The 15551-nt window shown below is 36.6% G+C and overlaps 1 protein-coding gene across 3 annotated transcripts in view; it reads right to left on the bottom strand.

Annotated features, from left to right (window-relative positions):
• STRN (striatin) overlaps positions 1-15551 on the bottom strand; it is a 105649-nt gene that overhangs the window by 57536 nt on the left and 32562 nt on the right. For all 3 annotated transcript variants that reach the window (XR_014842247.1, XM_003125240.7, XM_013996218.3), the window contains exons 2-3: positions 9408-9511; positions 1319-1392 (exon numbers count right to left, since the gene is read on the bottom strand). Coding sequence is in view for 2 of the 3 variants with exons in the window: in XM_003125240.7 (XP_003125288.1) it covers positions 1319-1392; positions 9408-9511 (178 nt within the window). In the remaining variant the exon portion in view is untranslated. The remainder of the gene's footprint in view (positions 1-1318; positions 1393-9407; positions 9512-15551) is intronic.

Genomic DNA, 15551 nt, shown 5'->3' with positions numbered 1-15551 from the left:
AAAGTAAAAGACAGAACAATTAAATAACAAAAGAAAAAATACATTGGGAGTGCAGCAGGTTAAGGATCCAGTGTTGTCAGTGCGCAGCTTGGGTCACTGCTATGGCGCAGGTTCGAACCTTGGCCCAGGAACTTCCGCAGGCTACAGGAGTAGCCAAAAAAAAAAAAAAAAATTTTTTTTTTTTTAATGGAAAAAAACATGTGAGTGATCAGCTGGTATTGCTCTAAATCTTGATTCAATATTCAGCTATGGAAATGTGTTTAATAACATTACTACAATGAACTGAACCATAAAATTGGCAGTACATTCAAAACTTATTTTGTAAAGTTCTTTCATACATTGTCAAATATAGAAGCAATGTGGTACAACAGGTGAGAATATGAATTTTGGAGTCAGTAGACCTGGGTTCAGATCCATATTCCCATTACTTAACAGTTGTGTGACCTTGGACAAGTTTCTCCACTTGTCTGAGTTTAAATTTCAGATAGGCAAAATGAAAATAATATTATTTGTATTGAATAACTATATTAAGAATTAAAATTAATATACTAAGGCCCATAGTACATGGAAGGTATTTCAATACGTAATAGTTATATCAGATATTTTGATCCAGGAATTTAACTTGACATTATGTCAAAAACACACTCATCTGAAACATGGTGATAACTTTTCAACAATTTTTCTTACTTTTCCCTTACACCTACTAAGTCAATTATATTTCTTACTGTCTTTACAAGTACTATTTTTGTATTGTTTGATGGGGTGATGAGGAAGACAGGAGAAGGAAAAAGAAGAAATAACAAAAAAAGTTTCAGCTATTAAAAGATGTTCTGGTTACAGAACCTCCTAAGGGTAAGAAAGTCCAAATAATTCTGCAGCTGAGGGATTACACTTAAAGGATGAGTAATTCTTTCATATTTAAAGAAGAAATCTCTTACCTCCGGAGTTCCTACCCTTTCTCTCAGGATTTCAAGGGCATGATGTAATCTGTACTGCACATCTCAAAGTTCCCATTAATACTGGGGGACCCAGCAAGACAGTTATGTTGATGCATGTTACCCATGAATTCTGATCCTTCCAGTAAGTGTAGAACATAAGCAGAAAATGGGGAACTAAAAGAAAGTGGAAGAGGGAAAAGGAAGGAAGGTGGTGGAAAATGATCTAAATGACACTAAGTGACTAGTGCCAAAGTAGGTCAGAAAAAATGACTAATATGCACATAATTAGAAATTAACTTGCAGTTATCAATACTGTTGCTACAAAATACTAGATATTAACTTCTCTTTAATCACTTAACCTTTCTTTAAGATTAGCTTACCAGAATCATAGCTTGGAGGCTTCATATCACCCTGATTCAATTCTGTCCCATATTTCAACTTGTGGTATTTGGCTCTAACAAAGAAATGAGAAAATACAAACCATCTTAAAACATATTTAAATGAACTTTAAGATATGTAATATGTAGTAGTAGTCATCAGTATGCAGTAATCCTAACTTTCAAAGTCTCAAAGCTTTCCACAATGTCAAAGTTCTAATACAAAAGTACATGCCATTACTATTTTGTTATACCAATAAGTTGTTATAACAAATAAAGGAATAACACTGAGAATCATAAATCTTGTTTTTATAACTACAAATGAACCATATAACATTATTTTTTCTGTAGTACTCAAATTTTTTTGATGTCAAATTTTTTTGATGACTACTGGAATAAAATTCTATCAAAAGCAGTAGATGGGAGTTCCCGTCGTGGCGCAGTGGTTAACGAATCCGACTAGGAACCATGAGGTTGCGGATTCGGTCCCTGCCCTTGCTCAGTGGGTTAACGATCCGGCGTTGCCGTGAGCTGTGGTGTAGGTTGCAGACGCGGCTCGGATCCCGCGTTGCTGTGGCTCTGGCGTAGGCCGGAGGCTACAGCTCCGATTAGACCCCTAGCCTGGGAACCTCCATGTGCAGAGGGAGCAGCCCAAGAAATAGCAAAAAGACCAAAAAAAAAAAAAAAAAAAGAGAGAGAAAAGAAAAAAAGAAAGAAAAGTTATCCATGATACTCTGCATTGTCAGGCAATTATGCTTTGCCAAGTATGCATTAGAGTGAACAAAGGAGGGAAGGGGAACCAGCCCAAATTTATCAATGTGGAATGAGATATTCTAGTAGGAATAAATATATATTTTTTAATAGTCAAAGTATCCTTTGCTGTTTTAGGAAGAACTCATGAAGAACTGTGAACAGGAATATCTTCTTTAAAAAGCTAACTAAATGTTATTATTTCTGGTTAATCTAATTTAACCATCTCAGATTTAACATCTGAGACCAGGAAAATAATACAGATAAAGTAAAAAAAAATTAAGGTTAACTAAAAATGGCCATACTTAACATATCTGAATATTTTGACTTGTTTGCTTTCCTCATATATTCAAACTATTACAATAAATATTCAATGTAATGAGACTGGGATAACAATAATAATTTGGAAAACCAAAGTAACAAACCAGTAAAGAAGGAATAAAAATGTAACCAAATAGCCAAATCTGAAAGCTATTTTTTCTTTATAAAAGACTAACTGAGCACTTACTTTAAAGTTTTTATATTTCACGAAAGGTATAAAGAAAATGAAAATTATTTGGCCAAGTATGTAAAACACTGGGATTCTTTATATTATTTTGCCATAATTATTTTGCACTTACAACAGAAAAAAACCAACACTTTCTATAGAGGAAAATCTTAAGAAAACCTCTGAAAATTAAGGAGAATAATGTTCTATTTCTTAAGGTAAGTGGTGGATTCATGAGTATTTTCATATTAGTCTTTATATGTTTTGCATATATATGAAATGTTTTATAATAATACGTACCCATTAAAAAGAAAAAAGAATCTTTGTGTGAAAATATGGGATCGATCCTTACACGCAAGTAAAAAAAAAAGATACTAAATACTCTCTGTACCTGTGCATGCACATGCATGTGTGTACATCTCTATGTATTTTACATATAAGTGTGTTATGGTTTTTAATGTAATTGTCAATATTCAGATTTTTGAAAAACACACTTTATCTACCATAAGAGAAAGTAACAATACCTTTTATAAGCCAAAATAGCAATTGAAAGTAACTGGCTTAAGGAATAAAAGTAGCAATAAAGTTTAACGGAGTTTATGTATTTTATTTAAAACAATTTATTTGTAATATTTATATGTAAATATGTACATACACACATATACACTTAGATATATAAGAAAAACATTTTAAAACACAAAATACTACACTATAGTGCATTCTAGTGGTCTTAGGAAAAACTACAACAGAGCTTACATAAAGGGGAATAGAAAATAATCTACACAATGTAAGTAATAAAAATAACAACACACTATGAACTAACATTTCATTAAAAATTACATAAAGACAAAAAAGATTGAAAAGATATTTTAAAAAAGTAAAGAACTTCTGTGTTTACTACAATCTCTGTTCCCTTAAATCAGGGTCTCCCTATTGAACTGTTATATCCACTGAAAAATAATTTACTCACAGAACTCTCAACTTTCTAACATTTCTTTTGAAGGCAATATGCTAAAATTCCTTCCCACTCATATGGTTTTCAACTGTTTCGACACTTAATCTCATTGTGTTAGCAATTTTCTTGTTCTCTAATCTTTTTCTGTCTAAATCTGACCGCAAATTAAACAGCAGGTCTTATGCCTATGAATTCTACATTTGATACATAGCTAGGCCTCCCAATTGGTCTTTACTGGATAAAACAGCACAAAAATTATATTATGATATATTAACAAAGTTCCACTTTGTTTCAAAGTCTATTTTATATATAACATACTTGGAATGTAAAAGCATTCCAATCACATTTTAAATGTAGACGCTTAAAAATAATTTCATTAAACCCAATGAACTGTTACTGAATTCTTATGACATGTTAGCCATTGTACTGGCTGCTGGGAATAATTTGCAGATTGTAGTCCCTTAAGGATATAGGCAAGAAGATGAATAAGAGACAGAACAGTAAATAAATAACTATAATACAAAGTGGATAAGAGCTGTTAGTTATATCAAATGTTATACAAATTCAGATAAGGGATTATCTAATCTGTCAAAGGTCCTGACATTAGTCAAGGAGAGCTACCAAAAAGAAGGTAACACGTGGGATTTTAGATAAACCTCAAAACCTATAGTTTCGCAATCAGACACATGGATTATCAAGAAGCTATTTTGGTCAGAGGGAACGTCTTAAAAGTGGAAAAAAAGAATACACAGTGGGGTGGGCATGTGCGTTGTACAGGACTAAAAATGGGCCTGGATGTAAAATATTTTACTCAGAAGACCTCTGAAATTAGATTTTTTTTTCAGGGCTGCGCCTGTGGCATATGGAAGTTCACAGGCTAGGGGTCAAATTGGAGCTGCAGCTGCCAACCCACACCACAGCTACAGCAACGCAGGATCAGAGCCACGTTTGTGACCTGCACCACAGCTTACAGCAATGCCAGATCCTTAACCCTCTGAGTGAGGCCAGGGATCAAATCCGCATCCTCATGGACACTATGTTGGGCTCTTAAACTTGTGGGCCACAACAGGAACTCCTGAAATTAGTAGATACTTTAAAGCAGGGATATAACATCTGTGTTTTAGAAAATGAATCCCATGGACATGAAGATTAATCAGAATAAGAAAATTCAGTAGAGGCCAGAAGGACAGTTGGGTTTTTACAGTAGTGCAGATACAAGAGAGAGATGGAGCAAATGGAAGAAATGTTTCAGAATTCTATTTTATACAGTATTTGAGATTCTTCGGTATAGGACTTCCTGAATAAAACTCAGATTATACCTTGTGTGTTCTTGGAAAATTATATGCAAATTTTCTCATTTTGTAACCTTTATCTCACTTTAAAGAACACTGATAAACCCACTGCTAGGTGAGTAAATCTACTGTAATGCTACAGATTCAGTTTTACCTAATTTTGGATATTTTAAAGTGGGACTTAGAAATCTATAATACAGCAATTCAGAACCATGATCCTTACTTAGGTTTTTAAAAGTTAAATGACAAGATGTCTGGAATATGCTCTAAAATAGATCAAGATGATGCAAGACTGACAAAAATGTTAACCATTGAGGCTTGGAGGTGTATATAAAAGATATTAGTCTACGTCTATGTTTCAAAGTTCCTTTTTTATAATTGATTTAAGGCATTGGGAAAAATAATTTCAGAATCAAAAGAACTGAAACATTCTAATGCTCCCAATTTTTAAAAAATTCCTGGCGTTAGGCATTAGAAAAATAATTTCAGAGTGAAAAGAAATGAAATGTTTAAAAGTTCTAATCCACAGACTTTTTTGTTGTTTTTCCTTAATTTATTACACTACAGTGGTGCCATTACATCAGGGATAATCTCAAATCATTCCACGAACATCAAAAGATGTAAAATCTGGGACACTCTTTTCCAAGAGAATCCCCTTAAGTTAAAAACAAAAACAAAAAACAATCTTCTCTAGACCCAGCCACCAGCTCTTTATCTCTTCTGTTCTCCAAAGTCAAACTGCTTGAAAAAATAAACTCTACCTCCATTTTATCTATTCTTCTCACACACATACACCCCCCCACCCCACCCCTGCTCCCCATAATCTGGTTTACGTTCCTGCCACTTCACTGAAGCTGTTCTGGGAAGGATACCAGCAAGCACCTAACTGGTAAATCCAGGACTATTTTCAGTACACAACTTATTTGGTCTGTTTGGCATCTGCAGTTGTCAAACCCCCACCTTCTTTAGCTTGCTTCCAGTATACTGCGCTCTCCTTCCTGCTCCACCATTCTTTTGTTGATTCTTCTTCCTGTCTTTTCCTCAAACATTTCCACTTTCAATGGCTCTTGCTAGTAATCTCTTCTCTTCCCACCATACTTGTTCTGTTTGTTTCAAAGTTCTTATAATCACCCACAATATTGGTGATTCCCAAGTACACATCTCTAACCCTGAGTCCCCCTCTCATACCTGCTTTTCAACCCTAATTCTCTATCTGCAATTCACTTGATAATTTTCAAACTTCTCAATCAAGCCAGAAACCTTGGGAATCATTCTTGAATTCTCTTTCTTTCTCATTCCCCTACACCAAATCATCTCCAAATTTTATGGATTCTATCTAAAATGTTTCACAGTTGATGTCACCTCTATTCCAAAAGCTATTATGTTTTCATTTCACATCCTGGACTATTATAATCTTCCTGTCTTTATTAATAGATTTTTCTAATCCTTCCCTCATATTGAAGTCAGATAGATCTTTCTAAAATCTGTTTCATATTATTGCATCTTACATTTTTTAACTGCATGACAATGAAATGCAATATGTCATCCTAGACTAGATCCTGGACCAGGAAAAAATACCACAAAGATCATTACTGGGGAGTTCCCATCGTGGCTCAATGGTTAACGAATCTGACTAGGAACCATGATGTTGCAGGTTCGATCCCTGGCCTCTCTCAGTGGATTAAGGATCCGGCATTGCCATGAGCTGTGGTGCAGATGCGGCTCGGATCCCGAAGTGCTGTGGCTATGGCGTAGACTGGTGCTACAGCTCCGATTGGACCCCTAATCTGGGAAGCTCCATGTGCCACAGGAGCAGCCCTAGAAAGGGCAAGAAAAAAAAAAATCATTACTGGGACATTTGGTAGAAAAAAAACGATATAAAAATTACCATTGGAACATATAAGTACAAGCTACATTAGTAACAGAACTATATCAACATTAAATTTCCTCAATTTGATAATGAGCTATAATAATTTAAGGGCACCTGACCCCCTTGCTGTACAGTGGGAAAAAAAAAAAAATCATTCCACCATTCCAAAACCCAAAAAAAAAAAAATAATAATAATAATTTAAGGGCATGTCCTTGCTCTTAGAAGATATTGCCTTAAGTATTTAGGAGCGAAGGGGTATAAGTCTGCAAATAAGTACCAAATGATTCAGGGAAAAAAAAAATGAGTAAACAGAGAGAGCATAATAAAAGTAAATATAGCAAAATATTTTTTAAAAAACTTTCAATATAAGACAAAAGTATGAACTCCTAAGTTAGGCTCTTGGAGGAGTTCCCATTGTGGCTCAGTGAACAAATCCAACCAGTAACCAGGAGAATGCAGGTTTGATCTCTGCCCTCGCTCAGTGGGTTAAAGAATCTGGCACTGCCGGGAGTTCCCCTCGTGGCTCAGTGGTTAACAAATCTGACTAGGAACCATGAGGTTGCAGTTCGATCCCTGGCCTTGCTCAGTGGGTTAGGGATCTGGCGTTGCCATGAGCTGTGGTGTAGGTTGAAGACGCAGCTCGGATCCCGAGTTGCTGCGGCTGTGGCGTAGGCCAGCGGCTACAGCTCCGATTAGACCCCTAGCCTGGGACCCTTCATATTGCTGTGGGTATGGCCCTAGAAAAGGCAAAAAGACAAAAAAAAAAAAAAAAAAAAAAAAAAAGAATCTGGCATTGCCATGAGCTGTGGTATAGGTCACGGACTCAGCTTGGATCCCATATTACTGTGGCTGTGGTGTAGGCCAGCAGCTGCAGCTCTGATTTGATCCTTAGCCTGGGAACTTCCATATGCCGCGGGTGTGGCCCTAAAAAGCAAAAAAAAAAAAAAAAAAAAAAAGAATTTCCATGATCTGGCTCTATCATTATCACTTATCAAATTACAATTAACAACCTACCCTTTATACATAGTAATCATAGATTTGTGCACACACCAAACTGCTTTGTTTGATTTCAAATATATCCTTTCTACTCCTGAACCTTGCCCATTTGGCAAATACCTTATTTTTTATGATGCTGTTCAAGTCTCACCTCCTCTAATTAAACCCTCCTTACTATATCCGCTGCCTCCAGAGCCAAATAACCACTCCCTTCTCTGTGACCCAACTATAACCTGGGCAGAGTTCTCCAATAGCACCTATCATACTGCACTGCACTTTTGCGGTTTACAAGTCTGTTTCCCCCACCTCAAGCCGTGAAGGACAAGGGTTGTAACTTATGTTTCTTCTCAATTTCTGTACAGAACTTAAACTCTATGGTTAGATTAACAAATATTCTAACAAGAAGGGATGGGGACACACACACACACACCCTTGGTTAGTTTAGTTTTGAATATTTTAATTCTTCTGACTTACAAGACAGTATAATGTACTGGTAAAGAGCACGGGCTTTGGAACTGGACAGACCATGAGGGACTGGAATCAGAGCTCTACTGCAACTCTGCAACTCTATGCAAGTTACTTAGTTCTAAAGCCCCTAGGCCTGGTACATGGTAGGTAAAAGAGTTGCTGTTACCAATGTTATTATATTCCCACTTTGATTATGCTTATAGTTTAGATTGCTTAAAATGTCAAATATTCCCAAATTACACACTTTTAAAGATGCTTTTTGTTCCCCTTCATTTCCCCAACACAGCTTTCAATTAACATCTCGAAGAATGAAAAGAACCACCAATTTTTCACTAAGAGGTCAATGTGTTTTCAGGCTCTTGTGCCATTTACAGATCCCACATGAAGGAGAACACAACTTCTAATAAAGTTTTATCAATTGCTTGATATTCATAAATATCATCTGCTAAATGTTATTTTATGGTACATATTTTGTGGTGGTTTTTCATCAACTTCAAAAAAATGAAAAGGACATGTGATTAAAAATGTGAAGCAAAATAGAGAATTTCAACATCACCTATCAAGCACTCAGTAATCTAAAACAAAGAACTATCTCATACTGCTAACCAAAAAAAAAAAAAAAAAAAAAAAATCCAAATACCAGCCAATAAAGCAAAGAAACTTAATCCATATAAAAACATCCAAAACTCTCATCCATGACTTACTGTTCTCTACCTGTGACCCAAGTTTAATGACTTGAGTATCTTAGACACTAGCAGAATAGAAAAGTAAGATTCACAGATTCACTTCTGGAGAGATATGAATAGGTGACAGCAAAGGATCAAAACACTAAAAATGTCTATAAAAGGATTTTCAATATAATCTGCCAGAACAGGTTTTTTTTTTTTCCCCAAGAAAATATATCAAACTGAATAATACTAGAGGGTTGGAAGAGAGCGTATTACAGAGATTTCCTTAACAACTCATAGACTATTTCAATTCCATGAAGAAATGGATAGTGACAGTTCAGAAAGTACAACAATTTCTTAAGAAAGGACAGAGTAGGGGGGAAAATGCTGCTAAAATTTAAAAAATCATATAAATCAGTTTTTTGGTCATTATTACTGAACATTCATTAATAAGATAACATATTACAACAATTTCTAAATGTTTACTGCAGGTACTATTTCCTGAATCAAAAGTATAGCATACTAAAATTTGGATTTGTTTTAGGAATGACAGAAAAATTATGCCAATATTTAAGAGAACACGATCTTCCATTTTACTGAATTACCTTTCCTGTTTGAGAGCATACTCCAGCATTTTGATCCGCCTCACAAGATCCTTCTTCAAATTTTCTTGACCTTTCCTTTCCCCCTGAAGGAAGGCAATCTGAGCCTGAGTAAGGAAAATAAAGAAAAAATTCAGTTTAGAACAAACAGAACTTTTTAAAAAAGTTATTAAAGAAAGAAACTTTGGAAGATAAAACAATTAGATGTAAAACATTTCTTTTTACATATATGTCACAAAATATACAGAAAGGCATTGACTACAAGGATGGAGGAGCTTAATTTATTTTTTTTAAAAAGGATATCTATATGCATTTTATTTCAGACTAAACAATGTTACAACTCAGAGTCCAGATCCTCCAATAGTCCAGTTCAAAACAACCAATACAAATGTGGATATATGCAAAATACAGTATTGCTTGCTCGGGTGTTTGTCTTTCAAGGCAAAGTGGGGGGTTCTCCTTTATAAAGAGTGACAGACAGAGAACTACCATATGACCCACTATTTACTTCTAGGTATTTATCTGATGAACACATAGCATTATTTATAATGGCCAAGATATGGATACTAAGTGTCCATCAATGAATAGGTGAATGGATAATGAAGATATGGGAAATATACACAACTGAATACTACTCTGCCATAAAAAAAAAAAAGAATGAAATCTTGTCGTTCACAACAATGCAGATGGACCTCAAAGGTATTATGTTAAGTGAAGTCAGATGGAAAAACACAAATACTGTATGATTTCACTCATATGTGGAATCCTAAAAAAATAAAGATGAACAAGGAAAACAAAAACAAATTCACAGATATATAAAGAAGAGATTAGTGGTTACCAGAGGGGGAAAAAGGGTTGGAGTGTAGGCAAAATGGGTGGAAGGGGTCAACTATACGATGATGGATGGTAGCTAGACTTTCGGGGGAGGGGGGTGATCATTTTGGAGTGTATACAGATACTGAACTATAATGCTGTACACCTGAAACCTATAAAATTTTTTTTTTAAAAAAAGAGTGAAGATGGGAAAATCATGAGTTTTTATAATACACTTGTAAGTAAGAGTTCTCAGAACTTCACCATATACTTAAATTTTATGGTGGATTCCTTGTGTTGAGAGACTTTATACAAGACCTCCCCTACAAACAATAAATAGCTTCCTTTTCTCAATCCCCACCTTTCACCCGACCCAAATTTAGATTTGGACATGCATGGAAAAAGAAAGTGAAAACTGGGAAAGGGAAAATCAGAGACAATCAATGGTCCTCCATGGGTTCCCCGCCCCTCTCAAGAAATACTAAAGAGGAGTTCCCATTGTGGCTCAGTGGTTAACGAATCTGACTAGGAACCATGAGGTTTCAGGTTCGATCCCTGGCCTTGCTCAGTGGGTTAAGGTTCCGGCGTTGCCGTGAGCTATGGTGTAGGTCGCAGACGAGGCTTGGATCCCACATTGCTGTGGCTCTGGTGTAGGTCGGCAGCTACAGCTCAGACTAGACCCCTAGCTTGGGAACCTCCATATGCTGGGGGAGCGGCCCTAAAAATGGCCAAAAAAAAAAAAAACCTAAAGAGAAAAGAAAAAACCCTACATTTTAACATGAAACAAACTGTAAAACTCTTGTCTTCAGTAAGACAGAAGGGATAGGAAAAGGCTGCTCTCCAGAATAATTAAAAAGACATTTAGAACTGAAATAATACCTTCTACTTAAGGAATTAAAACTGTTGCAAATACTAACTTGTTCAAGTTAACTCATACCACCACTAGGAATAGGGCAGGGAGTCTACTTAAGGGCCCTAAAAGAAGAGCTACCAATTTCACTATTCTCACATTCTTTCACCTCTCATTTCTTATACATTAACTCAGATCATGGTATTTATATTTCCACACTGCTTTCCACTTAAATAAGCAAGAATTTACATTTAATGATGACACTTAACACACCCTTAAGGAATTGTGGATTATTCAACTAAGATTTAGAAAATGAACAATTGAATTTACTTCTACTTAGTTTAAGTGATACTCAGTTTTCTTTTTCCAGTACCATAATAAACATAAAATCCAACTCAGAATAAGTTCAGAACGTAGGTACTGTTATATTTGCATTCTCATTTCAAGGAGCTTTTAATATTTACACTGTAGGGAGTTTCCATCATGGCTCAGTGGTTAGCAAATCTGACTAGGAACCATGAGGTTGCGGTTCAATCCCTGGCCTTGCTCAGTGGGTTAAGGATCCGAGTTGCCCGTGAGCTGTGCTGTAGGTCACAGACTTGGCTTGGATCCCGAGCTGCTGTGGCTCTGGTATAGGCCAGTGGCTACAGCTCCAATTCGATTCCTAGCCTGGGAACCTCCATATGCCTCGAGAGTGGCCCTAGAAATGACCCAAAAAATTAAAAAATAAATTAATTAAATAAAACTTACATTGCAATTATAAAGAAGGATTATTTTTATCCTGTTGACATAATTTAAAATAGGCTAAAGATGATTCAATTGTATATTCAATGAAAAGCCATCGAGATGATTAAAACCCTTTGAAATCATATGTTCTACAATAAGACCAAAATAAGCAGAATAATACATGCATTTAAAGTTGACAAAAATACTCTCCGACATAAACGGCAGCAACATCTTCTCGGATCCACCTCTTAAGAGTAATGACAGTAAAAATGAAAATAAACAAATGGGACTTAATTAAACTTAAAAGTTTCTGCACAGAAAAGGAAACCCTAAACAAAACGAAAAGATAACCCACAGAATGGGAGAAAATCCTTGCAAATGAATCGACTGACAAAGGATTAAGGAGTTCCCGTCATGGTGCAGTGGTTAACGATTCCGACTAGGAACCATGAGGTTGCGGGTTCAGTCCCTTGCCTTGCTCAGTGGGTTAGGGATCCAGCGTTGCCAGGAGCTGTGGTGTAGGTTGCAGACGCGGCTCGGATCCCGGCTCAGATCCCGCATTGCTGCGGCTGTGGTATAGGCGGGCGGCTACAGCTCTGATTAGATCCCTAACCTGGGAACCTCCATGTGCCATGAGAGCGGCCCTAGAAAAGGCAAAAAAAAAAAAAAAAAAAAAGAGAGATTAACCTCCAAAATTTATAAACACCTCCTGCAGCTCAATACCCAAAAAACAAACAAACCCATCCAAAAATGGGCAGAAGATCTAAACAGACAACTCTCCAAAGAAGACATACAGATGGCTGAGAAACACATGAAAAGATGTTCAACATCACTCATTCTTAGAGAAATGCAAATCAAAACCACTCTGAGGTACCACCTTACACCAGCCAGAATGGCCATCATCCAAAAGTCTACAAACAATAAGTGCTGGAGAGGGTGTGGAGAAAAAGGAACCCTAGTACACTGTTGGTGGGATTGTAAATTGGTGCAACCACTGTGGAAAACAGTATGGAGAGTCCTCAGAAAACTAAAAATAGAACTACCATTTGATCCAGCAATCCCACTCCTGGGCATCCATCCAGAGAAAACCATGACTCGAAAAGACACATGTACTCCCATGTTCATTGCAGCACTATTTGCAATAGCCAAGACATGGAAACAACCTAAATGTCCATCGACAGAGGAGTGCATCAAGAAGATGTGGTACATATACACAATGGAATATTACTCAGCTGTTTAAAGGAATGAAATAACGGCATTTTTAGCAACATGGATAGACCTAGAAACTATCATGCTAAGTGAAGTCAGCCATACAGTGAGACACCAACATCAAATGCTTTCACTGACATGTGGAATCTGAAAAAAGGACAGACTGAACTTCTTTGCAGAACAGATACTGACTCACAGACTTTGAAAAACTTATGGTTTCCAAAGGAAACAGTTAGCGGGGTGGGAGGATGCACTGTGGGTGTGGGATGGAAATCCTATAAATTGGATTGTGATGATCATTGTAAAATCATAAATGTAATAAATTCATTGAGGAATTAAAAAAAAGGAAAAAATTAAAATTAAAAAAATTAAGTTGACAAAAATAAATGTCCTATAAAAAGGATATGACAGTCCAACTTGTTTGGTCAAACAATGCTTTAGCCTAGAATACAGTCTTCAAAGTGGCTTTAATAAAAACAATAATCTAATCTGTATAATCATGTAACCAAAGCATAATAAAATTATCAGTTTCTTCCTTTCTATAACCTTTGGCTAGTTTTTTTATTTCTGCCACTATCATTGGTCCTGGGTGATTCGAACACTTCAGCCTATAATACTCGAAAGTCTTTTCCGTCACTCATTCCCCAATCAACTCCTTATTTCCAGGACACATGCTTCCCCATCCTCTTATCAATTCACATACTGGACTAGCTAAATGCTTAATAAAAATAAAAGTCCCAGAATTGTTGAAGAGAAAGATTACAAAGATAGAAGTGCCTGAAAAAGGCAAATAATAAGGCAAACAGAAAAATCTGTGATATTCTTTGGTAATCAAAGAATGTCTCTGTGACATTTCCACCCACAGATGTATAAACTGAAATCAATCATATGGAAACATCAGGCAAACTCATATTGAAGGACGTTTTATATTAACCTTCTTACAGTTTTCAAAAGCACCAGTTCATAAAAGTTAACGAAAGACTGCTTCAGAGTGAAGGAGATTAAGAAGACATAAAAACCAAATATGATGCATGATTCTGGACTAGATCTGGCTGTAAAAGGACATTATTGGGACAAGTCGCAAAACACGGATGGGGTCTGTGGATGAGATAACCGTAATATGTCAGTATTAACTTCCTGACTTTTTTTTCTGTTGCTTTTTTTAGGGCCGCACTCCAGCATATGGAAGTTCCCAGGCTAGGGGTCTAATCGGAGCTACAACTGCCGGCTTACACCATAGCCACAGTAACGCCAGATCCAAGCCACATCTGCAACCTACACCATAGCTCATGGCAACTCCAGATCTTTAATCCACTGAGGGAGGTCAGGGATCGAAACCGCAACCTCATGGTTCCTAGTCAGATTCTTTTCTGCTGTGCCACGACAGGAACTCCTTAACTTCCTGATTCTGACAGCTATATGTGGCTACATAGGATAGAATATGTCAATAGGAAACAATAAAGTATTTGGTGGGTGGCAATGGGCCCTCAGGTTGCCTGGCACCTTGCCCTCAAATGTTTCAGAATAAGAAAATTCTTTGTGTTGCCCTTGCAACTTTTCTATCAATATAAGATTTTGTTTTTGAAACAAATACGACGTCAATTGTGGTTGCACCAATTTACAATCCCACCAACAGTGTACTAGGGTTCCTTTTTCTCCACACCCTCTCCAGCACTTATTGTTTGTAGACTTTTGGATGATGGCCATTCTGGCTGGTGTAAGGTGGTACCTCAGAGTGGTTTTGATTTGCATTTCTCTAAGAATGAGTGATGTTGAACATCTTTTCATGTGTTTCTCAACCATCCATATGTCTTCTTTGGAGAATTGTCTGTTTAGATCTTCTGCCCATTTTTGGATGGGTTTGTTTGTTTTTTGGGTATGGAGCTGCAGAAGGCGCTTATAAATTTTGGAGATGAATCCCTTGTCCGTCGATTCACTTGCAAAGATTTTCTCCCATTCTGTGGGTTGTCTTTTCGTGTCATTTAGGGTTTCCTTTGCTGTGCAGAAACTTCTAAGTTTGATTAGGTCCCATTTGTTTATTTTTCTTTTTGTTGTCAATACTCTGATAGGTGGATCTGAGAAGATGTTACTGTCATTTATGTCAGAGAGTGTTTGGCCTATGTTTTCCTCTAAGAGTTTGATAGTGTCTGGTCTTATATCTAGGTCTTTAATCCATTCGGAGTTGATTTTTGTGTATGGTGTTAGGGAGTGTTCCAATTTCATTCTTTTCCCTGTGGCTGTCCAGTTTTCCCAGCACCACTTATTGAACAAGCTGTCCTTTCTCCATTGTATATCCTTGCCTCCTTTGTCACAGATTAGTTGTAAATTGGTGCAACCACTGTGGAAAGCAGTATGAGATTCCTCAGAAAACTAAACATAGAACTACCATTTGATCCAGCAATCCCACTCCTGGGCATCTACCCAGAGAAAACCACGACTCACAAAGACACATGCACTCCAATGTTCACTGTAGCACTATTTACAATAGCCAAGACATGGAAACAACCTAAATGTCCATCGACAGAGGAGTGGATCCAGAAAATGTGGTA

The sequence above is a fragment of the Sus scrofa genome, chromosome 3 (assembly GCF_054392235.1).
Source record: "Sus scrofa isolate SSC_HxYL_T2T_F1_AM1 chromosome 3, Sscrofa_HxYL_maternal_Yorkshire_Landrace_v2.0, whole genome shotgun sequence".
Lineage (NCBI taxonomy): Eukaryota > Metazoa > Chordata > Mammalia > Artiodactyla > Suidae > Sus > Sus scrofa.
The sequence above is the reverse complement of the archived record's forward strand: the minus strand, read 5'-3'. Positions and strand labels throughout refer to the sequence as shown.